The sequence below is a fragment of the Protopterus annectens genome, chromosome 1.part1, assembly GCF_019279795.1.
Source record: "Protopterus annectens isolate FY-2018-M chromosome 1.part1, PAN1.0, whole genome shotgun sequence".
Classification (NCBI taxonomy): Eukaryota; Metazoa; Chordata; order Ceratodontiformes; family Protopteridae; genus Protopterus; species Protopterus annectens.
The window spans coordinates 1,831,047,983-1,831,074,900 of NC_056726.1; the positions used below are offsets into that span (position 1 = coordinate 1,831,047,983).

Here is a 26,918-nt window from a genome sequence, read left to right on the forward strand (position 1 = left end):
AATGCCTAACTGGGCACAAATTGCGATTGTATATTCCCTGGCTTGAAGAAGTTGATGCCTGGTAGTAGCAGTAAGGAGCCAGTAGTCTAGATAAGGAAACACCTGGAATCCTTGACGCCTCAGGTGAGCCATGACCACTGCTATACATTTGGTGAACACCCTGGGGGCTGTGGTGAGACCAAAGGGCAGAGCTCTGAACTGATAATGACTGGCTCCCAGCCGGAAGCGAAGGAATCTCCTGGAGCGCCTGTCCATCTTGATGTGATAGTACACATCCTGGAGATCAATTGAGCACATCCAATTCATCCTGACCCAAAAAAGGGTAGAATGGACTGAAGCATGACCATCCGAAACCTTGTTCTTTGAACAGACTTGTTTAGTCTGCTGAGATCCAAAATTGGTCTCCAGTCCCCTGTCTTTTTTGGTACCAAAAAGAACCTTGAGTAAGTTCCGGATCCGAGATGGTCTGCCGGGACTTCCTGGATGACTTTTTTTTCTAGCAGTCTTGAAATTTCTATGACTGCTTGGGCCCTCAGATTGGGTGGAACATCTGGGGGGGATTTGCTTGACGATAGGGGGGATTGGAAGAAGGGAATTACATTGCCTCCGGATATGATTGTGTGTACCCATTTGTCTCGTGTAATGTCTTGCCAGGCTTTTGGGTACAGTGAAAGTCTTCCCTCGACTGCCTCCAGAGGCGGGCAGTCGGGCAACCCTTCATGGATGCTGGAAGGGCTTGTCAGAGAAAGATTCTCTGCTGCCCTGGTTCTGCAGACCCCCCTCTGCCTCGAGGGCGGCGTCTGTTGTTGTTTTTCCCTCCTCTGCACCTGGAGGAAAAATCACTACGTGCATCAGGCGAGGATCCCTGGGATTTCTGAAACCACATTTTTCCACTATTCTGACCTTTGGGATATGGTCTGGAAGGAGTGGAAAAATGGACTCCCACAGCAGAGAGAGTCTTGCCTTCTTGTTCACACCTAGTGAGAGTGTCCTTCACCTGTGGTCCAAAGAGAAATGAACCGTCAAAGGGGGTGTTGGTAAATGACGCTCTAAAGGGCTCCGCAAAATTACACAGCCGCATCCATGCGTGTCTCCTAAGGGCCACGCCTGTACCTGCGGCTCTACTCACACCATCGGCTGCATAGGAAATGAGCCTCATGGAGGAGTTAACCACCGAATTAAGGGTCGCCAGCTGAGAAGCTAATTTAGCTTGAACCCCCTCAGCTGATGGATCCTAGAGGGTATGTCCAAGCTCTTTTAGGAGATCCCTCTGAAGCCTGGTAAAATGGCATACGTAATTCAGTGACCTCATGGAGAAGGTCGCTGAAGCAAACATTCACTTCCCATATCTGTCCATAGTCCTAGACTCCTTGTTAAGAGGATGGACAGAGGAAGAAGTTTCCGCTAATTCCTTTTTAGTGGCCGCTGCTACTACCATGGCATCCATGGGAACACCCTTGGTAAGGAACTGTTTGTCAGGGGGTGCAGTGATAAACTTGCTGGGCCTTCTTAGGGTTGGTTCCACTGTATCCGGGGCTGACCAAGCCCTTCGAGCCACCACAGACATTAGTGGATTGAAGGGCGGAGACACCCAGGAGATGGAAGGGTGGGAACCAAACGCATCCAGTAATACGGATTCGTCCTCAGTAGGGGTTAGGGCAGTCCAGTTCCCCCTCTGCCTAAGCATTTCTAGGATGTCCGAAAAGGAAATATCTTCAATGGGGGATCTCGGGGACCCTTCCGATTCAACCAAATCCGTATCCGAAGTGACAGACTCAGGGGAGTCAATGTGCTTCCTCTTGCACTTCCGAGGGGCCTCCTCTGAATGATCAGGGGAGGCCTCGAAAGAAGAGGAAACACCCAGTGGGGTGCTCTGGAGCGTCTGTTTCCCACGCTTGGGGTCTGGAGGAGGGACAGAGGTAGACGCAGGCACTACAGGGGACGGAGTCAGTGGGGTCGAATGTGGTGCTGACTCAGGGGCCAGTACACTCCTCATGACATCGAATGCATCCCTGCTATGATGCAAAGAAGGCTCTGGTTCCAAGGAAACCGGAATCCTTCTCAGCACCAAGGGGGACGACTCAGAGGCCGATGTAGGAGCAGAGCTCACCTGCGCCGAAGCTCCGAGAGGGAGAACGGGGTCAGACAAGGGTCCGATGCCACTCACCCCCTCGGAGCAGACGAGGGAGTCTCGGCGCCCAGATCCCTCAACAGAGGGCACCATCGAGGGGATCGGAGCTGATGACAGAACCGAAAAGGAAATAGTTATCGGTGCCGACGGATCCACGATTCGAACCCCAACAAACTCCGGCTCCGAGCTCAGAGGAGTCGGAAGAGGAACATCGATGGAAGCGGGAGGAGCAGACACCTGTGAGGATGGCTGGATAACATTTTGGCCAGTGCCTGCGACTTCAACATGTCGTAGTCCGAGTCTAGAGGACCGAGAGGAGTGGGAGGATCTGTGACTGCGGTCACTCTGCAACAAAGGAGACAGAGGGGCCAAATGTATTGACTCTAGAGACAGGGACCTCGGTCTCTTGTGGGTCCGAGACGGCTCCGAAGATGCTTGTGAAGCCAACTGGGAGGCAGCCTCCTCGGTTCCAGCTGGAACCGAAGTAGTCGGTAATGTTTGGGGCAATGATGGCTCCGAGCTGGGAGCCGACGATTTGGTCGGTTTAGGAGATTTCACCAGCTGAGCCTTGGCCGGTGAATCCTGGGGCTTAAGAAGACCTCTTAATATCAGCTTATTTTTGCACTCCTGCAGAACCCTTGGGCTGAATGCGTGGCATACAGAACAAGAGTCCTGCAGGTGCACTGTGCCTAAGCTTAGACGCAAGAAGTGTGCCCATCTGTCAGAGACATTTTCTGACAGCATGAGTCACACTTCTTGAATCCAGACACTTTGGATTCTTTAGACATATCTAGTCCTACACAGAAAGTTTTTGGCCAAAGGCCCAACAACAAAAAACTACAAACACTAATCTACCAAAAACACAATAACTACAGTCAAGAAGTTTTTTTTTTTTTTTTCTTTAATAGGAAGCCTCTAACTTAAACGGCTACCTATGAAGTAAAAGAGAAGACTAAAACTAAAAATACAACGCTACAATGAATAGAGATAGGAAAGGGGAAGGACTCCCTAACTTAAACGAGTTCTAAGGGAAAAATGCAATAACACTAAAACTACAACAAGCTAATTAACAATAATGTCGAAAGACTAAACTATCAAAAAAATAACCCCTAATTTGCTAGAAAAGTATTAAACTAACATACAAGAGACTGAGCCAGTAAGAATGAACCTCGCAGCTGAAGCGGCAAATGAGATCTGGGTAGCTAGCGCTAGGCATCATGGGATAAGGGGTAGCCTCGAGCCAGTAAACAGCTCTCGAGCTATAGAAGATGGCTGAGTCAGACAATCCCAACAAGCAAGAAACGAAGGCGAGATAGACAACTTAACATCTTCTGTTACATCACATGGATCTCTATGGTCAGTCCTAATTACTGTGTTCATTTGTTTTATCAGACTTATGACTTTTGGGGTTTTATTGACCTTCTGCAGTCTATTTCTTTCATTGATTTTAATATATCAATGTCCATTAAATCAAGCAACTCTTCCCTTAGTTCACTTTCTTCCAGACTGAGGGCACATCCTTTGTTTTCAACTTCCTGGGGGCATTCTATAGAAAGTTCCATAGCATCTTCTTGTGGCACCTTCCCTTCAATTTCATCATGTCCCATCCGTTGCTGTCATATGGGAACTCAATGGCCTATCACTCAACAATGACTGCATCAGAGTTTCTGCAGTCTCCTGCTCCTTCCCTAACTGTCTAGTTTTAAGTGAACATTTACACTGGTTTCATGTGGAAGGCTCCAAAATATCTTGATATGGGACCTGATCAATTGCTTCCTGTTCCACTGGTTTCCCCTTAATTTGGATATCCTGTTGTGGTGCTTTCTGCATTAGATTTTCTGCACTGAATCATTTACTTTGGAGGTGCTCTACAACCTCAATTTCTATTTCTTTAACCTTTCTTTGACCTTTTATGGGAGTCCAGTGATGTCCTCATTAATTCACTGGTTTTCATCTGGAACTTTCACTGATGAGTCAGCAAGTTCTGCCATGGAATTCTTCAGAAGACTTCCTATGCCACTTTTCTAAAACAACATACTCTTGACTTGATCTTTTCTTGTAACATGGTAACTATCTGGATTGGAGGTTCAGCCATTGTCTTGGTTTGATTGAGATCACTTCTACCCTGAGCCATTTCTGACTAGGTCACCTGATACTGAACTGGCTCAGCACAGGGATTTGAATATTTCTAGGAGTGACCTTAACCCTTTATTAAATCTGTTCTAAAAGGTATAATCCATTACACTGCTGACAGTCCAGATGCACTTAGCACTTGATCAGTGAGCCACTGTTCGTTTACATCTAGTTCCTACTCATGTCTCATAACGGCTAGCATGAGCATAATCTTTATAAAACACTAAGGAAAAGGCACAGGCTGAAGTATATGTGGAGTAGATCCAGCTTCATGAAGGATGACTTCCACCAGATGCTTATTATTTGGAATAGTATTCAGAAATCTCAACTAAGGATACATGCTCTTGTCCAGTGGCACACCTACTGTGTCAGATTATCTATCCAAACTTTCCTGGGGTTGTCAACAGACTGCATCATCTGCTCAAACATTTTTAGGGCTGTCAATAATCTGTACAGCCCAGCATACTTCTCAACCTCTTAGCACAAGAAATCTGGACAAAGCCTGACATAATGGGGGGAAAGGCTTAAAAATAGGGACACATTTTAAATATTCCTCTTACAAACTTAGAAAGTTGTTAGAATAACAGGATTTGTGTTAGCATTTATTTTCTGAAGGATATGAAGTCTGAAACTCAAATGTGCATCTTTATTTGGTGACTAATCCTTGCATCATCCCAGTGATTTGTCAAAAAAAAAATATGAGGTACAGACCAAAAAATATGAGGCAAAAATCTGGACATTCTGCAAAAATCTGTACAGTTGACAGGCAGCACATCTGTCCACCCAAACTGTTTTTTTCTCTCCCTCTGAAAAGACTACACAATTTTCCATAAATAAGGTTGCCAAAATAAAGCTATCATTTCCTGCTGGTGTTCTCTCAGAGCAGAGTTAAGGTGCCATCATAATCTCTTTTGTTGGCTGGAGTTCAGCTATGATGACTTTCAGAACTGGACCCTTTCCCTACAAAGCTTGTTCAGTTAGCTTGAGGGACTTGGTCCAGTGAATATCCAGGCAGTATGGGTTTCTTTACAAAATGAAGCTTCTCCACCATCATTAAGAGAGATGTATGTTACCACTCTTTAAAATAATCTTGCATCAGAGCTTCCAGTTGGAGAAGTGCTATCACATCTCTAATCTTCTTTTTATAAGTGTGGCTATTAAGGAGGTGGTTTAAAGTAAGACACATTTTCATTTGACATCTCATGGTCTCTCATATCATTATGAGCATGGTTTTCAATTCTCAAAACAGAAATGACATGGCTCTTTTAGGAGATATGGGCAATTTTGTGTTGCTGAGACACAACTATTTGATTTTTCTTCTCTTAAATCTCTCAGCAACATCTCAACATTGCAGACTACAGCATCAGTCTTGGATTCCTGCATACTCACTGTGGACCTTCAGACCCAGGCTATCTCCCTTCCCAGTCTCTAAGCACACTGCATAAGAGCCATTCATGTATCTACTTGGCTGATGTGTGGGCTTCCACAGAGTTTAACTTTGACATCTCTGTTGCTCATGGTACATCTGCCTCCTCTAAAAAGTACAGTTTTGTACCTACCATAAATGTAGATGTCAGATAGATATGCAACTGCAGTCCTTACATATGGGTTGTCCTGCCTCAGGCAGCCCTCGGTCGGCCGGATTCCAAAGTCTGGGTCCGACGTCGGCTGATGTCGCCTCCTCCCCGACGTCAGAGCGGCTGGGGTATAAAAGCATCAGCCGACGCCATCTTCCTCAGTGTTTCTTGCCCCAGATGCCAGGTGCCCTCCAAGGAAGGCTAAAATTAGAACTGGATAAAAAATTCAAGACATACACAATAGCAATAAACAGATACACCATAACAGATATCCCCAGCTAAGTATAAAAGGAGGGAAGTGGACCCAATACACAGAGGGGTAGGAGGCAGGGAAAACCTGACTGCAGTTGCATATCTATCGGACATCTACATTTATGGTACGTACAAAACTGTACTATGTCCTTCAAGAATGCAACTGCAGTCCTTACATATGGGTTGAATACCATAGCCAAGCTGGGGGTGGTAGGCTCTAAGATAAGGATGGTGTAGCTAAAATGCCCTGCAGGACTGCCGAAGCAAAGCCTGCTCAGGATCTGGAATATAAAGGGAAGTTGTAGTGCTTGGAAAATGTATGCACGGAGCTCCATGTAGCAGCTTCTAGAATGTCCTTTGTAGCCACCCCTCTTAGGAAGGCTGTGGAGGTGGCTGTAGCTCTGGTGGAGTGTGGCCTGACATTGGCTGGCACACCCTTTCCATGGAAAGAATAACAGAATCTGATGCAATGTCCAATCCAATTTGAAATTGTTTGTTTGGAAATTGCTTTTCCTTGCACTCCAGGAGCGTAAGCTACAAATAGTTGGTCAGACTTTCTGTTGGCCTTTGTTTTGTCCAAGTAGTAGCGCAGTTGTCTGTGAATGTCCAAAGTGTGCAGTAGCTTTTCCCCTTTATTTTGAGGATTGGGGAAGAAAGTAGGCAGGTGAATTGCTTGATTTAGAGACACCCTGGATATCACTTTTGGCATAAAAGAAGGATTGGTTCTTAAAGAAACCCTGTCCTGATGAAAAATGAGGAATGGAGGTACTGCCATGAGGGCCTGTATTTCCGAAACTCTTCTTGCTGAGGTTATTTCCAACAGGAAAACTGTTTTCCAGGAAAGAAATTGCAATTCTGAAGATGCTGCTGGTTCAAAGGGAGGAAGAGTTAATTTTTCCAACACGAAATTGAGGTCCCATGAAGGCACTGGTGGTTTTCTGGGAGGTTTGATATTCTTTACCCCTCTTAGAAATTGTCTTAGCAAAGGATGTGAAAACACAGGTGGATCAGTGTTGTATCTTGCTGAAATTTCTGAAGCGTGTATTTTTATGGAAGAATAGGAAAGTCCATTATGCAGCATGTCTGCCAAGTATTCCAATATCTGTGGGATGCTCATTACTGATGCATCCTGTCCCTTGTTGGCATTCCAGATGTTGAATCTCTTCCATTTGGCTGAATAAGTTTTTCTGGTGGAAGGTCTGCGCGCTTCCAATAATATCTGTTGAACTTTCTTGGAGAGAGAGATATGGGGAGAAATCATGGGACCCTCCAAGCTGTCAGCTGCAGAGTTTGCAGGTTGGGATGAACCGTCCTGTAATTATGCGGAGTCAAGAGTGGAGACCATTGAGGCAGGGGCCACGGTTTGGTGCAAGTTATGCTCCTTAGTAATGGATACCAGTGCTGTCTTGGCCAATCTGGAGCTATTAAGATGCCTTTCGGTTGCTCTGCTTTAATCTTCAGTAACACCTTGGTCATCAATGGTAGAGGTGGGAATGCGTAGATTGTTAGAGAGTTCCAGCTGAATGAGAGAGCATCTATTTTCCAGGCTTGTGGATGGTGTGACCTTGAGCAGAACTTTTTCAGATGATGATTGAGGTGGGAGGCAAAGAGATCTATGTCCGGCCTCCCCCCTACAGAAGTTATTTGTGCAAAAATGTCTGCATGCAACATCCATTCGTGTGGATCCAGGATGTTTCTGCTTAGACTGTCCGCTAGAACACTGTCCCTGCCTGGAAGAAAACTGGGATTGTAGCTGTATGTTCAGTTGTAGGGATTTTTCCCAAAGAGTCATTGTTAGTCTGCAAAGGGGGTAAGAATGATTACCTCCCTGCTTATGTACCACATAACAGTGGTGTTGTCTGTCTATTAGTAGATGACCTTGTTGAAGATATTTTCCGAAGGCCTCGATTGCATGCATTACTGCTAACATCTCTTTTTGATTGATGTGCAGATGTACTTCCTGGGGAGTCCATTGCCCTTGAATACATCTGCCCTCCATGTGCGCCCCCCATCCATGGTCTGAGGCGTCTGTTGTAATGGTTTGGCTTGTTTGAGGCTTGTTGAAAGGCATACCTTTGTTTAACTGGCTTGCTTGGGCCCACCACAAAATTCCTTTTAGACATGGGATGAGTGGGATAATTGCTTCTAAGTTGTGGCTGTGTTGAGACCATAAACTTTTTAGGTACCATTGTAATTTTCTCATGTGTAGTCTTGCCAGTGGAATCAGTAGAATGTAAGATGCCATGAAACCCAGGGCCTGCAGGAATTTCCTTGCAGTCATCTGGGTGAGCATTGCTAGGCTTTTGAAGTAATGTGGTAATTGTTCTTGCTTCTCTTCTGTGAGGTAAGCCATTTGTGATTCTGTGTCTAGTTTGGCTCCTAGAAAAGTTATTTGTTGGGATGGCAGTAGTCTTGATTTTTGTAAGCTGACTGTGTATCCCAAAGCCTGTAGTAAGTGAATGACATAATTCAAGTTTTTTGTCAAGGCTTGCTTGCTGTCCGCTTGTATAAGGCAGTCGTCCAGGTAAGGGTATATTTGTATCCCCTGGAGTCTGCAGTGTGCAATTACTGATGCCAGGCATTTCGTGAATACTCTGGGCGCAGTAGATAAGCCAAAAGGTAATGCTGAGAATTGATAATGCTCTGACCCTGCAAGAAATCTGAGGTATCTTCTGCAACTGTGTCTGGGACATGCAGGTATGCCTCCTTGAGGTCCAGAGTAACCAGCCAAGACCCCTTGCCCAGCATGGGAAGGAGTTGCTGTAGTGTCAGCATTATGAATTTTGGTACAATGAGAAAAGTGTTCAGAGCGGACAAGTCCAGTATAGGTCTCCATTGCTTTTCTTTTCTTGGAACAAAGAACAGTCTTGAGTAAAATCCCTGGCCTTGTTCTTGAGGAGGAACCTTTTCTATTGCTTTGATTTGTCTCAGCTTTGAAACTTGTTCGTATGCCTCCGCCCTTTGATTTTGTGGCAGGTTTGGCATGTCTTGTCTTGTTGGTAAAGTATGGAAGTGGAACCTGTAGCCTTGGTCTATTATGTCCAGAATCCATTTGTCCTTTGTTAAGATGTGCCAATTTTTTGAAAATAAGGATAATTTTCCGCCTAAAGGTGCTTCTCTTTGAGCCTTGGTCGGCGGTGTCAAAGGCAAGTCATTGTGATTGTCCCTGTGGAGCAGGGGAAGTTCCTGCGCCACCTCTCTGATTAGTCGGTTGCCATTGGCGTCCCCTGTAGGAGCCTCTGTATTGCCCTCTTCCTCGGGCATGCCTGTTTTTTCCCCTTTGAAACTTGTCAGTGTCCGGAAAGGACCAGTTCTTAGAAGGCCAATTCCTGCTGAACCTGGAGGAAATCCTTGACTGTTTGCACTGAATTAGCCTTTTCCTCAATTGATTTCAACACATCCTGAGCATTAGCACCAAATAGCTTGTGTTTTTCCAGAGGTGCATCTAGAAGCTTTGCTTTAACATGATCTGGTAATGGCTGCTCTTTTAACCATGCATGTCTACGTATGACGGCCCCTGTCATAGCTGCCCTACATGAAGCTTCCAATGCATCATATTCACACTGAAGAAAATGATTGCTAACCTGCTGTGTGTTGTGAACCACATCCTGCAAGGCCTTTCTATCTAAAGGCTCAGGAGAGGCTAACTTTTTCTGCAAATCATCCATCAAGAAATCCTGATACTGAAACATATGAAAAAGGCAATTGAGGGCTCTCATGGCAAGTGTGGTTGAGGTATAAACTTTTTTGCCCCACCTCTCCAGGGACCTAGCTTCCCTGTCTGAGGGCAAAGGATTCTTGGCCGTGGATGTTGTCACCCCTTTGGGCCTCTGGGAAATTGTTTCTAGATCAACAGCATGGGCCTTAAAGAAATGTTTGTGAGTTTCAGGAACCCTGTAGTATCTGTCCGGCTTGACAGGAGCAGGGGGGAGAGAATCAGGAGAAGCACTCGAATCTGAGTACACATCATCCAGAACATCTAGCAATGGAGGGATAGCTAAAGGCCTGTGTTGGGGAAGCTTAAGGAAGGTACGAAGCCATTTCCTGGAATCGGAGAATTCCTGGCCTTGCCACTGAAAGTGCTCTCTCATGGAGTGGAGAATTTCCCCAAAAGAAATATCCTCAGGAGGAGAGGCAGAGGGGATAGAATCCTCCGCATCTGAATCCTCGTAGGCCTGGAAGGACTCTTCCTGGGTATCTGAGTGATCAGAATGACCAGAGGCTTCATCTGAAGAAAGGGTGTCTGTATGCTCAACCCTGGGCCTTTTGTCTGAAGGTGGCTGAGATCCTCTGTCAGGATGGGCCTGGGAGCCTCTGATTAAAGAAATTAAATCTGCAGCTAAAGACATGATTTGTTTATCAGTAGTGGGCTGAGGCAAAGCTTTAGGAGGGTGAGACTTAGCCTGGCTAGCAGCCTTAGCACGTGTGTAGGCCTTGATAGACATAGACATAGGGGGCCTAGCTGCCCCACGTGCTGGAGTAACCTTGTCCACTGGTATGGTCTCAGGCAAATCTTGGGCTTCAGAATCTGGAGGAAAATCAACCACCGGCACTTGCGCAGGCTCCGGTGCCGGAGTGATCGGTAAAGCGGTGTCGTCGGTCCGGAGCGGTGGAACAACCACCTCAGAAGAGACCGATGCACTCGCGGTAATTTTTGGTGTGGTGTCAGTGGAAGTCGCGGGCTGAGGATGTCGGTCCCGGTCCTTCCGTTTTTTGGAAATATGAGGTGTCGGTTGTTCCGACGGCATGGTATAAGAGAATTTATCACCAAAAAAGATCTTCAGCAAACTCTGCCTGGCGCCTGAGGGTGCGCTTACTGAAGCAAGCACAGGCCGAGAAGTCGTGGTCTGGGCCAAGGCAGGGGAGGCAGTAAGAATGGAAGTCCTTATGAGGTACTTGTTTACCACAAGACAAACATTTATTAACTTTTTCAGTTTTTTCTGACATCGGCTGAGGCAAGAAAAAGATCCCCAACGGGGTACTTAGCTTTTTTGATGACTTCGGATATGTAAAACACAGGAGCTGACCGACCGGCACTTGCGAACTGCTTCTGCTTCGGGCACCGCACGGCAAGAAAGACTGAGGAAGATGGCGTTGGCTGATGCTTTTATACCCCAGTCGCTCTGACGTCGGGGAGGAGGCGACATCAGTCGACGTTGGACCCCGACTTTGGAATCCGGCCGACCGAGGGCTGCCTGAGGCAGGACAACCCATATGTAAGGACTGCAGTTGCATTCTTGAAGGACATCACAGTATATATCAAAAAGAGGGATGCAGTTTTATTGCTACAATGATGACGTTTTTACCATAAACAACCTTCTCAGTAATTTTCCCTATAAAAGATGGTTAGGGAATGGGTAATAATTCTCCAGATTCAGTGGATATGACAGCTCATGTCAATCATTACATTTAATTTAAAATTAAAAGCTGGCTCAAGTCAAAATTAAATTTTTCCCTCTTTTTGTTGTGATTAACATGTTGGAATTCAACACCTTGGCATGTTTCTGGACAACACTCTAAAGGAACAGGTGAAAGGAGATTATAAAATCTGTGCATTTTTAACTCAAGCACATTTCCAGAAATAAACACTTATTCAGGTTGACAGCTAGAACAGTCAGCCCTCTCTATCATCCCACTCTGACCACTATAATTGGCATCTCAGGCACTGTCCTGGAGCAGTTGCAATGGGTGCAAAATTATTCTGCTAGACAGCTGAAGGGCAACTCTAGTTATGACTGTATTACCCTCTGTCTTGAGGAAAATGCATTGTAAAACTACAGTACACAGTGGACTTTAAGACCCAGTCTCTCTCTTTCCTTGTAGCTCTTATTTACATAGTCCAGTTGGACAAAGGTCCCCTCTACCTAAAGAGCTGTTTGGTTCTCTATACCTCAATTTGCAGTCTCTGTTCTACCAGTGAGAGACTAGTGGAAAAGTACAGTTTTGTACTTACCATAAATGTAGATGTCCGAACTGGATAGCATCTGCAGTCATAACAACTGGGTTGTCCTGTCGTCAGGCAGCCCTTCAGTCGGCCGGATTCCAAAGTCCGGGTCTGGCTTCGGCTGATGTCGCACTTCACCCGACGTCATCTCTGTTGGTCTTTGGGTATAAAGGCATCAGCCGACGCCATTTTCTTCAGTGTTTCTTGCCCCAGATGCCAGTAGCCCTCTTGGAGGCTAAAATTTGGATAGATGCCAATGTTTCCAAAAAGATAGAGGTAAACACAAAAATAAGCATATATATACAAACAAATACACCATAAAAGACTCCCCCCCCCACCAGCTAGCTATTAGGAGGGTAAAACACCCTAGGAGTACCACAGAGGGAAGGAGGAGGTAATCCTGACTGCAGATGCTATCCAGTTCGGACATCTACATTTATGGTAAGTACAAAACTGTACTATGTCCTTCATGGATGCATCTGCAGTCATAACAACTGGGTAGAATACCATAGCCAACTAGGGGAGGAGGATAAAACTAGATTATGGTGTGTTTAGGATCCCTTGCAGTACAGCAGTGGCAAACCCTGCTCGGGATCTGGAATATAGAGGCAAATTATAATGCTTGGCAAATGTATGCACGGAGGTCCAAGTAGCCGCCTCAATAATGTCTTTGGTTGCCACTCCTCGTAAGAAGGCTGTGGTAGTGGCTGTTGCCCTTGTAGAATGAGGTCTTATGTTCTGTGGAATTGGTTTTCCATGGAAGGAGTAACAGAATCGTATGCAATTTCCTATCCATTTGGAGATTGTCTGTTTGGAAATAGCTTTTCCTTCCCTTCCTGTTGCATAGGCTACAAAAGTTGGTCAGTCTTTCTGCTATTTTTGTTCTGTCCAAGTAGTAGCGTAGCTGTCTATGTACATCCAAGGTATGCAGTATTCTTTCCCTCTGTTTTGTGGGTTGGGAAAGAAGGTAGGTAGGTGGATTGCTTGGTTTAAAGACACTCTGGATACCACCTTAGGCATAAATGTAGGATTAGTCCTCATGGACACTCTATCTTGGTGGAAGATTAGGAAGGGTTGCACTGCCATTAAGGCCTGTAGTTCTGAAACCCTCCTTGCTGAAGTAATTGCCAGTAGGAAAGCAGTTTTCCATGACAGGTGTTGTAGGTCTGCTGTTGCTGCTGGTTCAAAGGGTGATAGTGTCAACTTTTCTAGCACAAAGTTTAAGTCCCAAGCTGGTAAAGGTGGTTTCCTTGGAGGTTTTACATTCTTGATTCCTCTGAGGAACTGCCTGAGCAAAGGGTGCGAAAAACAGGTGGATCAAAGCTGTATTCTGCTGAAATAGCTGATGCATGTATCTTGATGGAGGAGTAGGACAGGCCTGAATGAAGAAGTTCGGCCAGATACTCCAGAATGTTAGGCATATCTGTGTTTGACACATCTTTTCCTCTTTCAGTACTCCAAATGACAAACCTTTTCCATTTTCCAGCATAGTTCCTTCTTGTTGAAGGTCTGCGTGCTTCAAGAATAATGTCTTTAACTCTTTGAGAAAGTTCTGGATTAGCTGCTGCTATGTGATGTTCCATGCAGTCAGTTGCAACGTTTTTAGGTTTGGATGTATGATGCTGTAGTTGTTCTTAGTTAACATCAAAGGCATCAGGGGTATTGGCCACATATTGTTCCGAGACATGCCCCTCAGCAGTGGGTACCAGTGTTGTCTTGGCCAGTTTGGAGCTATCAGGATTATCCTTGGACGTTCTTCCTTGATTTTTAGTAATACTTTGTGTATCAAGGGAAGAGGTGGGAATGCATATGCTGTTAGGCCTTTCCAGCTGAAGGAGAGCGAATCCACTTTCCATGCTAGTGGGTGGAATGTCCTTGTGCAGAATTTTTTGAGCTGGTGATTGAGAGGTGATGCGAATAGGTCTATCTGAGGCATTCCCCATTTCTTTGAGATGGTCTTGAAGATGTCTGGGTGCAGTTTCCATTCGTGGGCATTCGATGTGGTTCTGCTTAATATGTCTGCTAGAGTATTTTCTTTTCCCGGTACAAATATTGCCTGTAACTGGATGTTGTAGCTGAGTGCCAGGGTCCACAGCTTCAAAGTCATTCTGCATAGGGGTATGAATGAGTGCCTCCCTGTTTGTTGATGTACCACATGACTGTGGTGTTGTCTGTCCTTATCATCAACTGGCCCTCTTTGAGAAATAGTCTGAACTTTTGGATTGCCAGTTTTACTGCCAGCATTTCTTTTAGGTTGATGTGCAGGTGAAGTTGATCCTGTGTCCACAATCCTTGCACGCATTTGTCCAGCATGAGGGCCCACCATCCTAGGTCTGAAGCGTCTGTTGTGATGGTCTGGCTTGCTTGACATCTGCGAAAGGGTAGGCCTGGGTTTGACTGGCATGCCTGGGCCCACCATAGGAACTCCTGTTTTAAGCATGGAATTAGTGGGATTTCTGTTTCTAGGCTGTGTCTATGTTGGGACCATAAATTCTTTAGGTACCACTGTAGTTTTCTCATATGTAGTCTGGCAAGTGGGACCAAGATTATGCATGATGCCATGAAGCCCAAGGCCTGCAGTACTTTTCTTGCTGTTAACTTGTTCAGCTTTGTTAGTCCCAAGAAGTAAAGAGGGAGTTCTTTTTGTTTTTCTGTAGTTAGGAATGCCATTTGTTTTACTGTGTCCAATTCCGCGCCCAAGAATGTTCTTGTTTGGGATGGTATCAGCCTTGACTTTTGTAAATTGACTGTGTATCCCAGTGCTTGTAGCAAGTAAATGACCCTTTGTAAATCTGTTGTCAGCTTGCTTTTGTTGTCCCTTGTAGCAGGCAGTCGTCCAGGTATGGGTAAATTTGAATTCTGTAGTCTGCAATGGGCGATTACTGATGCCAGGCATTTTGTGAATACTCTGGGCAGTAGATAAGCCAAAGGGCAATGCTGAGAATTGATAGTGCTCTGATCCTGCAAGAAATCTGAGGTATCTTCTGCAGATTGGTCGAATGGGGACGTGCAGGTATGCCTCCTTGAGATCTAGAGTTACCAGCCAACACTCCTTGCCCAGCATGGGAAGAAGTTGCTGTAGGGTCAGCATTTTGAATTTTGGGACAATGATGTATGTATTTAAGGCGGACAGGTCGAGAATTGGTCTCCAACTTTTTCCTTTCTTGGAACTAGGAATAGTCTGGAGTAGAACCCTTTCCTTGCTCTGCTGTTGGCACTCTTTCCACAGCTCTCATGTTTGCTAACTGCATTATCTGTTGTAGAGCCTCTGTTTTTTTGATTTGGAGGTAGATTTGGCATTCCTCTTTTGACTGGTAAAGTGTGGAAGTGGAACCGTAACCTTGATCTATGGTTTGTAAAATCCACTTGTCCTTTGTTATATAGTGCCAGTTCTTTGAAAATAAGGTTAACTTTCCGCCTAGAGGAGCTGCTATTTGTTCCCTGGTAGGCGGATTTAGGATTAAGTCACTGTGGTTGTGTTGATGTAGTGGCAGTGGTTGTGTCTGTGCCTCTGTTGTTACCTTGCCACTGTCGTCCTCTGTAGGCACCTCCTCTGGATTGGTTTCTGCCTCTGGAACGTCTATTCCTGCCCCTTTGAGATCTTGTGGAGTCAGGAAAGGACCAATTTTTGGCAGGCCAGTTCCTGCTAAACCTTGGGGGTTGAACCTGCAAGAAATCTTTAACCGTTTGAACAGATTTTGCCTTTTCTTCCATTTTCTTCATAACCTGCTGGACAGGTGTACCAAACAAACTTGTCTTATCCATAGGAGCATCTAGTAACTTTGCTTTAACATGCTTGCTCCTTTAGCCATGCATGCCTTCTTATCACTGTGCCAGTCATGGCTGATCTAAATGAAGCCTCCAGTGCATCATAGCCACATTTTAAGGAATGGTTACTAACCTGTTGTATGTTATTTACCATTTCTAATACATATTTCTTATCAAGAGATTCATCAGTGGTTAGCTTTTTAGTTAACTGATCAAGCATAAACTCTTGGTATTGTATCATGTGAAACTGACAGTTTAAAGCTCTAGCTGAGAGAGTAGCTGAAGTGTAGACCTTTTTGCCCCATCTGTCTAATGACCTTGCTTCCCTTTCAGAAGGAATAGGGTTTTTAGCTATGGTGCTACTGCCTTGGGACCCTGGGATATAGTTTCGGGTCTGCAAGTGGGGCCCTGTAAAGGTGGTGATGAGTGTCTGGCACCCTGTAAAATCTGTCTGGTTTGGCAGGGGCTGGAGGTAAAGAATCTGGTGCGGAGCAGACATCATTGAAAGCATCATCCACCACAGAGAGAACAGGAGGTATAGCCAAGGGCCTGTGTTGTGGAAGGTGCAGAAAGGTCCTAAGTCTTTTCTGGAGTCTGAAAAATCCTGTTGCTGCCATTGGAACTGCTCTCGCATGGCATGTAAGGTTTCGCCAAAGGAGAATTCTTCTGGTGGGAAGCAGCTGGAATGGATTCTTCAGCATCAGAGTCTTCAAAATTGGAGAAAGGAGCCTCTGGCTGGTCAGTTATGTCTGATTCATCGGCAGAATCATCAGATGACACTGGCTCAGGGGCTCTGCCCTAGGTCTCTTCTCTGGGGCTGAGAGGCCCTGTCTGGGTGAGATTGAGATCCTCTAATTAATGAAATTAAATCTTCTGCCAGAGTAAGCATTTGAGAACTAGAGGAGGGCCTGGTTGTAGGGGGTTTAACAGGCACTGTTTTAGTAGTCTTGGCTGCTTTAGCCCTGGCAAGGCCTTAATGGACATGGCTGCTGGAGGCCTAGCAGCACCACGCACTGGGGTAGAGACATCCAAGGGAATGGTGTCTGATAAGTCAGTGGCAACCACCGTAGTGGATAAAATTTCTGAGGCCGATTCAAGAGTGGTAGCAGGGGCCTCAGTTGTAGAGATAGTTTCAGCTGTACTTTGATCAGTTTTCTCGGTTTCGGCCGAAACCGAGACACTCATGTTTGCTTAACCATGGTTTCGGCCGAAACCGCGGACTGTGAGTGTCGGTCTTTATCTTTGCGTTTTTTGGCAGATTGGGTAGTCGGAGGATCCGACGGCATAATGTACGCAAAATCAGAACCGAAAAACTGTTCAGCAAACTCCGACCGACGCCTAAGCGTTCGTCGGTTGAACGAAGCACAGGCCGAACAGGCTGCTACGTCGTGGGCTGGGCCTAAACAGGGCAGACAATAAGAGTGGAAATCTTTATGAGGTATTTGTTTCCCACAGGTTAAACAATTATTAACTTTTTCTGACATCGGCTGAGGCAAGAAAGAGTCCCCAACGGGGTACTTAGCTTTAGAAGTCTTCGTAGTATTCGGTAGAAGTAATCTCTGGATCCGACCGACCGGCACTTGCGAACAGCTTTTGCTTGAGCCACGCCGCAAGAAAGACTGAAGAAAATGGCGTCGGCTGATGCCTTTATACCGAACCAACAGAGATGACGTCGGGTGAAGTTCGACATCAGCCGAAGCCGGACCCGGACTTTGGAATCCGGCCGACTGAAGGGCTGCCTGACGGCAGGACAACCCAGTTGTTATGACTGCAGATGCATCCATGAAGGACATTTCCATGCAATTATTCAAGAGTCATCTGACCACTGCTCACTTGCAATATCAAGCCCAGGTTATGGGAAATTCATTACAGTCTCATCTCAGCCTCGGAGCTAGAAGACTGAGCCTTCTTTCAAGAGCTGATGGGAATGCTACCTGTTCAGAAAGATGTTATTTAATTCCTAGATACAAGTTTTGGGTCTAAATGTTTTTGATGTCTTAATGTGCATCCTAGTAGCTCATTCTGTGGTCTCACATTAACAGAAAAGTTTAACTGATGTTTACTGTTGTTTTAACTGTTTTACTGTTGGTTATTATTGTAAGGTACTTCACCTCTGACAAAAAAAAAAAACTTTTACACTTTAAATAATGGACACTCAAGAAGCACATATTTTCACAAACTTAACTCCTTACAAGTTCTCAACTTCTACTTGAATGAATATACCAATGCAATCAGAAAAGTCATTTAAGGTAATTATGTTCCAGAGCAGAAGGCAATGAAGAGGCATTAATTCTAAAATTCTACTTCTCTACCCTCACAGCACTGCTCTGCACTACAACTATGACCAAGTGGATGCACAAACAGCAAAGTTCAGGACATAGGAGGTTACCAGGCTAATGGCCTCAGGACCCTTACAGTCCTATCCAACTGCAACCTGTGTTCCCAAGGGTGTCTGGTTCAAGCAGACACTAAAATCAAGCAGACACTCCTATCCAAGAGGGACACAGGTGAAAACCCTGGGGTGACTTTCCAATTCATCCAAATTATGCTTAAATAGTTACTTATGTCCCGTCAAGAACAGCAACATGGTTCAACAAACATACTAGTCGTCATACTAACTTTATGTTGATACAAGCCTAATAAGCACAACATATCCTGAAGTTTACGCACCTGCACACTTTCCTGATAGCAAATTAACAGCAACACTTGGAGGTAAGCATCTAAGAATCTAAGAAACTCAGAGCTTACACTTCATAAAATGTGATCCATGTTCTAAAGACTACAACAGAGAGAATGATGTATAAAGATGAATTTAAATCTCAAAACACAAAAGCAAAATGGGCTGGTAAAACACTTGTAACCACAAAATCCACTCGTCAAAACTTACATCTTTTTTTCGGAGGTGATAGTGGTATCACATCAATGGAGGGAAGTGGACGATAATTTGGTTGGATGGGAGGAAGTGGAATATCTGGTAAAGTAGGAACTACATCAATTACTATCTGTAATAGAAACAAAACGAATGATAGCATCAACATTTTACATGTGTGACCAGGAAGTTACATTACTATAATACTGCAAAAAGCAAAAATGTAATTCAGTGGACTAACTTGGTTTCCAGCTTTAAAATTCTAGATTTAACACACTGGTCTGTTAATTCCATGAAATAACAGTTATGCCAAATTTTCTACTGTATACAAGTATTAACACGTGCAAAAAACGTCTTAATGTGTGTGTCATTGGGAACAGCCCACTGTTTAAAGGGCGGGAGGGTTCAACACAGTACAGTTGTGTACACTTACCATAAATGTAGATGTTCGAGTGTATTCACTGATGCAGTCATCACACTTGAGTTATCTGCCTACAGGTAGGCCTCAGTCAGTCCGAATACCAGAGTCTTAGTATTCCTGCGTCGGATGCCCTCGCTTTTTCCATGACGTCGGGTCATCAGGGGTATAAAAACAGGCAGCCGATGCCATTGCATCAGTTTTTCTTGCCCCAAATAGGGAGCTAGTACATGGTGTGGAAACAACTACCAGTAAAAAGTAAATACCAATACCATTAGGAATAGCCACAGAATGGAGAGATAGAAAGATATAGAAAACCAGGGAGCTGGAGGGAGGGAAACCAGGACTGCAACAGTGAATACACTCGAACATCCACATTTATGGTAAGTGTACACAACTGAACTATGTTCTTCGTATTTCACTGCTGCAGCCATCACATTTGGGTTGATTCCCAACAAAGCCGAGGAAGGGTGGAGGTAGTCAAGATGAGTTAGGGCTGGCTAGTAGTCCCTGAAAGACTCCTGTAGCAAATTCTGCCCTGGCTTTGGAAAAGATAGATAAGTGGCAATGCTTGGTGAAGGTGTGTACAGAACTCAAGTTGCAGCTTCCAGAATGTCCCTGGTAGGGACTCTCCTGAGAAATGCTGTAGAGGTAGATGTAGCCCTAATGGAATGTGTTCTGATCCCCTGAGGGGTTGGTTTTTCATGGTGCTTGTAGCATTAATGAATGCAGTGTGCTATCCATTTGGAAATGGTTAGTTTAGAAATGGCCTTAACCTCTGCTCCTGTTGCAAAGCTGACTAGCAGCTGGTCAGATTTTCTGAAAGGCTTAGTCCTATCAAGGTAGAACCTGAGTTGTCTGTGCACATCCAAAGAGTGCAGGATCCTTTCCCCTTTATTCTGAGGGTTACGGAAGAAGGTTGGCAAATGGATAGATTGGTTTAGTGCCACACTGTACACCACCTTAGGCATAAAGGACGGGTTAGTCCTGAGGGGAAACCCTGTCAGCATGGAAGATGATAAAGGGTTTCACCGCCATCAGTGCCTGTAGCTCAGACACTCTTCTAGCTGAAGTGATGGCTAGAAGCAAGGCTGTTTTCCAAGAGAGGAATTTTAACTCTGCTGAAGCAGCAGGTTCAAAAGAGGGAAGTGTGAGCTTTTCCAGTACAAAGTTAAGGTCCCAAGCAGGGGTGGGTGCTCTTCTTGGGGGCCTTAAGTTGTTGGCCCCTCTTTGAAACTGTTTGATGAGAAGGTGAGAAATAGAGGTGGCTCAGAATAGCAATGATCCGGAAAGGCAGAGGCATGAATATTAATGGAGGAGAAGGAAAGGCCTCTGTGGATAGATCTGCTAGGTAATCCAGGATTAGAGGTAAGGAGGGCACTGATGTGTCCCTTCCTTTAGACTGAATCTAAGCACAATATCTTTTCCATTTTTTATGCTTAGGATTTCCTAGTACAAGGCCTTCTGGCTTCAAGAATGACATCCAGAACCTGTTTACTTAGGGTTGCTGGTAGAGTATTCAAGGAATAAGCCAGGCTGCAAGATTTAGGGTTTGCAACTGTGGATGCAAAATCTGTCCCTCCTGCTGTGTCAGCAGGGTAGGGGTCTAGTGTGGGTGCCAGGGTGACGCCGTGGTCAGGTTGTGCAGGAGTGAGTACCAGTGCTGGTGTGGCCAGTCCGGGGCAATCAGAATTGTCCTTGACCTGTCTTCTATTATCTTGAGTAGCACTCTTGAGAGAAGGGGCAGAGGGGGAAAGGCATAGATTGAGAGGTTTTCCCATTGAAAAAATAGGGCATCTATCTTGCAGGCCCTGCTGTGAGGGTTCCTGGTGCAGAATTTGCTTAACTGGTAGTTGTGGGGGGGAGGCAAAGAGATCCACCTCTGGGGTCCCCAACCTCTGGATCAAAAGGTTGAAGGAGCTGGGCTCCAATTTCCACTTGTGTGGGTCTAGAAGATTTCTGCTCAAGTCTGTCAGTGAATTTTGTTTGCCTGGCAGGAATTGAGCTTGTAGATGGACCTGGTTACCAAAAGCTGTGCTCCACAGAGTCATGGCTAACCTGCAGAGTGGGTAAGAATGGGTTCCCCCCTGCTTGTTTATGTACCACATAACTGGTGTTTGTCTGTTTTTATCAGCAGTTGTCCTGGAAGGATTAGGTATCTGAAAGCTGTCAGAGCATTTTGTACAGCTAGCATCTCCTTTTGGTTGATGTGCAGGAGAATTTGGCTGGGGCTCAAATGGCCCTGAATGCATTTGCCAGCCAAGTGGCCCCTCATGCATAATCTGATGCGTCTGTGGTCAGGGTTTGGGCGGTGTGGGGTAGAGTAAAATGCAGTCCCTTGTTGTGGTTGCATACTTCTGCTCACCAAAGGAACTCTGCCCTCAGACAAGGTATGATAGGAATGACTGTTTCCAGGTCATGAGAATGTTGGCACCAAAGACTTTTTAAGTACCACTGAAGTTTCCTCATACACAGGTCTTGCATATGGAATTAGCAGAATATATGAGGCCATGAACCCTAGGGCTTGCAGTACTTTCTTGCAGTTAGCTGGGTTCTGGTGGCCATTTGTTTGAAGTAGTCGGTCAGACCTGTTTTTCTGAAGTGAGAAATGCCAACTGGAAAGTTGTGTCCAAGCCTGCTCCCAGGAATACAATCTTTTGACTGGGTACCAGTTGTGATTTCTTTTCGTTGATGGTGTACCCCAATGAAGTGAAGTCTTTTTACAAATGCTAGGTGCTGAAGCAGCAATTCTTGGCTGTCCGCCTGAATCAGGCAGTTGTCCAAGTATGGGTAAATTTGGATATTTCTCTGCCTGCAGTATGCAAAGGCTGGAGCCATGCATTTTGTGAATACCTGGGCACAGTAGATAAGCCAAAGGGAAGTGCAGAGAACTGATAATGCATAGATCCTGCCCTGAAACGTAGATATTACCTGCATGATTCCTTGATGAGTATGTGCAGATAAGCTTCTTTTAAGTCTAGGGTGACTAACCAGGCATCCTTGGCTAGCATAGGGAGAAGCCGTTGCAGGGTAAGCATCTTGAATTTTGGGACCACTAGGAATGTGTTGGGAATTGAACGATCCAGGATTGGGTGCCAGGAGCCCTCTTTCCTGGGTACCAGGAATAGTCTGGAGTAGAAACCCTGACCCATTTGTTCTACTGGAACTGGCTGAATAGCTCTGATGTTGAGCAGGGAAAGAATTTGGTTTTGAGCCTCTGCCCAGTGGTTTGGAGGAAGGGCTGGAAACCCGCTTGGGGTTGGCAGTGAATGGGACTAAAATTTGTACCCCTGGGATACAATTTTGAGGACCCATTGGTCCTGAGTGATGGACATCCAGTTTTTTGCATGAAAGACAAGTTTTCCTCCTAGGGGCACAAGCAATTGGACAGGGCTGGGAAGTCATTGTGAACTTTTTCCATAGGGAGGTGGCTTACCACTCCCAGTTTTAGGGGTGGGAGCACTCTATTGCTTAGATCTCTGCATACCCTGAGACTGTAGTCTGGGTGGTCTGTTTCCCCTAGGTCTTGTTTGGGAAGGCCTGGAGGAGGCTGGAAAGGAGCAGTGTTTTGAAGGGCAATGCCTACTGAATCAAGGTGGTTGCACTTGTAAGAATTCTTCAACAGTTTGCATAGATTTAGCTTTTTCTTCCATCTTTTTAAGAACTTCTGCTTTGTTGCCAAACAAAACTTCCTTATTTAAAGGAGCATCTAGTAAATTGGATATGACATGATCTGGCAAGGTCTGCTCCTTCAGCCAAGCATGTCTTCTCAGTACAGAGCCAGTGACTGCAGCCCTGCAAGATGCTTCTAGGGCATCAAAGCCACACTGCAAAGTATGCTTACTAACTTGGTTTGCAGAATGCATAAGCTCTTGCAAATCTTTATTTTCTGCACAATCTGGAAATATTACCATTTTTTGTTTAATGATTGCCATAATATGTTGCTGGTACTTCAGCATGTGAAACTGCAATTTAATGCCCTGATAGCAAAAGTTGCAGAAATATATACCTTCTTACCCCATCTATCTAAAGCTCTGGAATCCCTGTCCGAAGGGGTAGGATTTTTGGCTGTAGTAGCCTTAATACCTTTAAGTCCCTGGAAAATGATCTCTGGATCAGCAGTAGGATTCTTGAAAAGAAACTTGTGGGAATCAGGTACTTGGTAGTACCTGTCAGGTTTCCTAGGGGCCAGATGTAAGGTGTCTGGAGTGAGACTGGATTCCATGAAAACATCATCCACAACATCCAGGACAGGGGGAATAGCTAAAGGCTTGTGCTGATGTAGCTCTAAGAATTCTCTGAGTCTCTATTTGGACTGAGGATAGTCTTGACATTCCCAATGGAAATGCTCTCTTAAAATATGCAAGGTTTCACCAAAAGAGAAATCCTCTGGAGGGGAGGCAGAGGGAATGGATTCCTCTGCATCTGAATCCTCATAGGCTGATAAGGGCATGTCCTGATAATCAGAAAGATCAGAGTCATTGGACTCCTGGTCTGTAGAATCTCAAGGCAACTGAATTCTTTGTCTCTTAGCAGGGGAAGGCTGGCTTTCCCTAATTAGCTTTATAAGGTCTTCAGCCATTCTAAGCCTCTGTTTTTGTGGCATGGGGACCTGAGCATCAGCTTTGGTCATCACTTTTCTAGGCATAGTGTGTACTCTGGGCCTAAGAAACTCGGTAGTTTTGGCTAAAAAAGTCGTCTGTTTGATTCGAACATTGGTAGGTCGGAAAATACCTTCAGAAGACGGTGCCCACACAGCGGCTCTGCACCCATCCAAGGTAGAGACATTCGCTGTCTCCATAGTCGAAGAAGCATCTCGCGGCATACCGGACTCCAAATGGGTCTCAGCAGAGGCCTGTGAATCCATAGAAGTAGGCATCAGGGGCTGCAAAGGCGCCTCACTGAGTACCGGCGGACTGGCGACTAGCTTAACGGAAGCGTCGTTGGCAGTTTCGGACCTATGCTGTCTGTCTCTGTCTTTATCCTCATGTTTTTTTCGGAAGATAGGTAGTCGGATGGCTTACCGAAGCTATTTTGGAATATGGAGATTGAACACGAAAGAATTTAGCAACAAAAATAGCCTGATGACGAATGGTTTGGGTGTTAAGGCACAAAACCGACAGCGAGGAACGTCATGGTCTGGGCCTAAACAGGTGACGCAGTAAGAATGAAAATCTCTGTGAAGCATTTACTTTCCACAGTCAAGACAATTGTTAACTTTTTCTGACATTGGTTAGAGCAAGAAAAAAAGATCCCCAACGGGGTACTTAGCTTTAAAAGACTTCAGGATTATCAACTCGAAAAACGAATATTTCAGGTAGTGGCCCACCGGCACTTGCGAACTGCTTCTGCTTTGGGCTCCTCCTCAGCAAGAAAAACTAATGTAATGGCGTCGGCTGCCTGTTTTTATACCCCTGATGACCTGACATCATGGAAGAAGTGACAGCATCCGACGTAAAAATACTAAGACTCTGGTATTCGGGCCGACTGAGGGCTACCTGCAGACAGATAACCAAAGTGTGATGACTGCAACAGTGAAACACGAAGAACATCTTAATGTTTCTTCTACATTTATGTATGAGCTCTGACTTTATACTCAAAAACCCAACAGCACCCAAACTCTCCATTCAGAGCCATAAGTTCCAGAGTAGGTTTACTCTTCCAGCATTACTTCTTCAGTTAACTGTAGCCAGATGCAGTTCTTTTGTTGCTCACTTACACAATGTAACACATCAGTAAAAAAGAAAATTGGCAAGTGGCTTCCTACTCCTGCTTTTGCCTTCAAAGTTCCATTGCTGAACCCATACTTGGAAAGGTACTTGAGGTGTTTAACTGTGCAAGTAAGGGCTAGTTGTGAGCCAGTATGATGCCTATGCCTAAAACTGCATCACAAACAAAACATTACTATTAATACTTATGGAAATTCTGAAAAATAGTGTGCAGATAAATAGTAACGTCTACAACTGGAGGGTGGAATGTAGCTGGACTACAGGGTCAACAGGCATCTGGTGAGGGCATTTCAGTGTCAGTAGTTGAAGGAATGTAGTTACAGGTCTGATGATATACATGTAAGTAAACTTAGTTCAATAAATGTTGCTTTCTTGCTCACAGTTTGAAATAAACCACAAGTGACACTAACAATTTTCAACTAATGTCTTAATGCTTCAGACAGCTGTGTCCTCTGCCAAAAAACACTATGTCCAGGAGGACAGCAGTAATTTGAGGCACAAGATTTTCTGCCTTTTGTCTCCCAGCACTTATTACACATCACTCCATAAAGAACTGGTATGAGGGCTTCCAATGTGCAGCCTATATACAAAAAAAAAAAATTCAAATTTTTCTATTTCTATTTCTGCCTTCTTTAACAATGCCTGCATTTCCACACTTCATACAAGGACATTCCTGCATATTCACAAAGCCTTCTGCATATTGCCCATACCCCATTCTTTATTTCACACATAGCTTTCCATATGTGCATAACTGTACTTTGTAGTTCACTGTTGCAGTAACAACTCTTGTGAATGTGTGCTAAACAGAAGTCTGAGGCCAGCCTGAACACCAGAGACGACCTCATTCCTCCACAGCCTGAAGAATGCCCTTCCCTCTGACATCAGGACATCTGTGATATAAAAGGCTGGTCAGATGGCACCATCTTCACTTCTTTCCTGTTACTGGAGTCCACTGCTACTTTGCATTTCAGTACTGCAACTGGTCCCCAAGCCAGAGGATTTCAGATAAGTACCCCACTGGGTAACGTTTCTACACTTTTTGCTAATCCGTTTAGCTTTTCTGTAGCAGTCAGAAAATAACTGCTTAGTGTGTGGAAAACAAATTCCCCACCAGAATTTCCATTATCTTTGTTTATTTTGCCGGTGTCTGGAGAAAGACATCCCAATTGCTACCCATTTTTTTTTTCAATTAAACATACACAGTTGAGCCTTTAGAAAATACTTAACAAAAGAGATCACGTTCTTGGCCTAAGTTCAAAACAAATATTTAACTATTCACAGGAAGAAAAATTAAAGGACAAGGACTCCTTCGATATCCAGCTCTTATTTTCCTCTAACTCAGCACAGGTTACCTTTGGTATATGCATTTTTGTAATCTGAATATTTCCCTAATCATCCACTGAATTTCTATCAAATTGCTTCAGGGATTACATCAATTTTCCTGTAAACTAAAAACTAAGCACTCAGTACAGAAATTAATACAGCGCAAAAATGCTGGTTTTATCACTGGCCTCTTGCAAACCCTTGTCTGTAACACTAGACAAAAAGTACAGTAGCATAACTAAAAATACCATTAATGGCAGATGGTCTAATGATCATTAATGTAGTACAGTTAGCTATATGGAGTTATACAGTCTGCCAAGGATATAACAGCCAGGCAGCTTCCAAAGCTTCAGAACACCTTCCACATGCCCAAACTGTCAGACAGCCCGAGCGGAGCTGACTATGAGACAAGTTTGGCAGTCAAGCTTTTCAAAACATTCTTGTCAACTTTAAGAGGGAGGAAGGCTAAACTCTGAAAGGACAATGCTAAGAACAACAAGAAAATAAACAACATACCATGACATAAACATACCAAAATACAAGGGGGATGGACGGGAGGGAGCAGCTACTGCAGCAGTGATCACTCGAACATCTACTATTATGGTCAAATTTATTTTAACTATGTTCATCATAGTAACCCCTGCTACTCTTGCTTACTACATTTGGGAGGTGAAAGGAGAAGAATCCAGGAGACCCTGGAGAAAGGTCCTTGCAAAACCTGATCTACATCTAGAGAAAGGATAAAAACTTCTAGTGCTTTACAAAACGATGTAC

General features: G+C 44.7%; 1 protein-coding gene across 2 annotated transcripts in view; it reads right to left on the reverse strand.

The window, feature by feature from the left end:
- The window catches only part of LOC122812587 (elongin-A-like), a 1,667,864-nt gene that overhangs the window by 610,641 nt on the left and 1,030,305 nt on the right, over positions 1–26,918 (reverse strand). For both annotated transcript variants that reach the window (XM_044084820.1, XM_044084819.1), the window contains exon 6: positions 18,693–18,807. In XM_044084820.1, the coding sequence (XP_043940755.1) occupies positions 18,693–18,807 (115 nt within the window). The remainder of the gene's footprint in view (positions 1–18,692; positions 18,808–26,918) is intronic.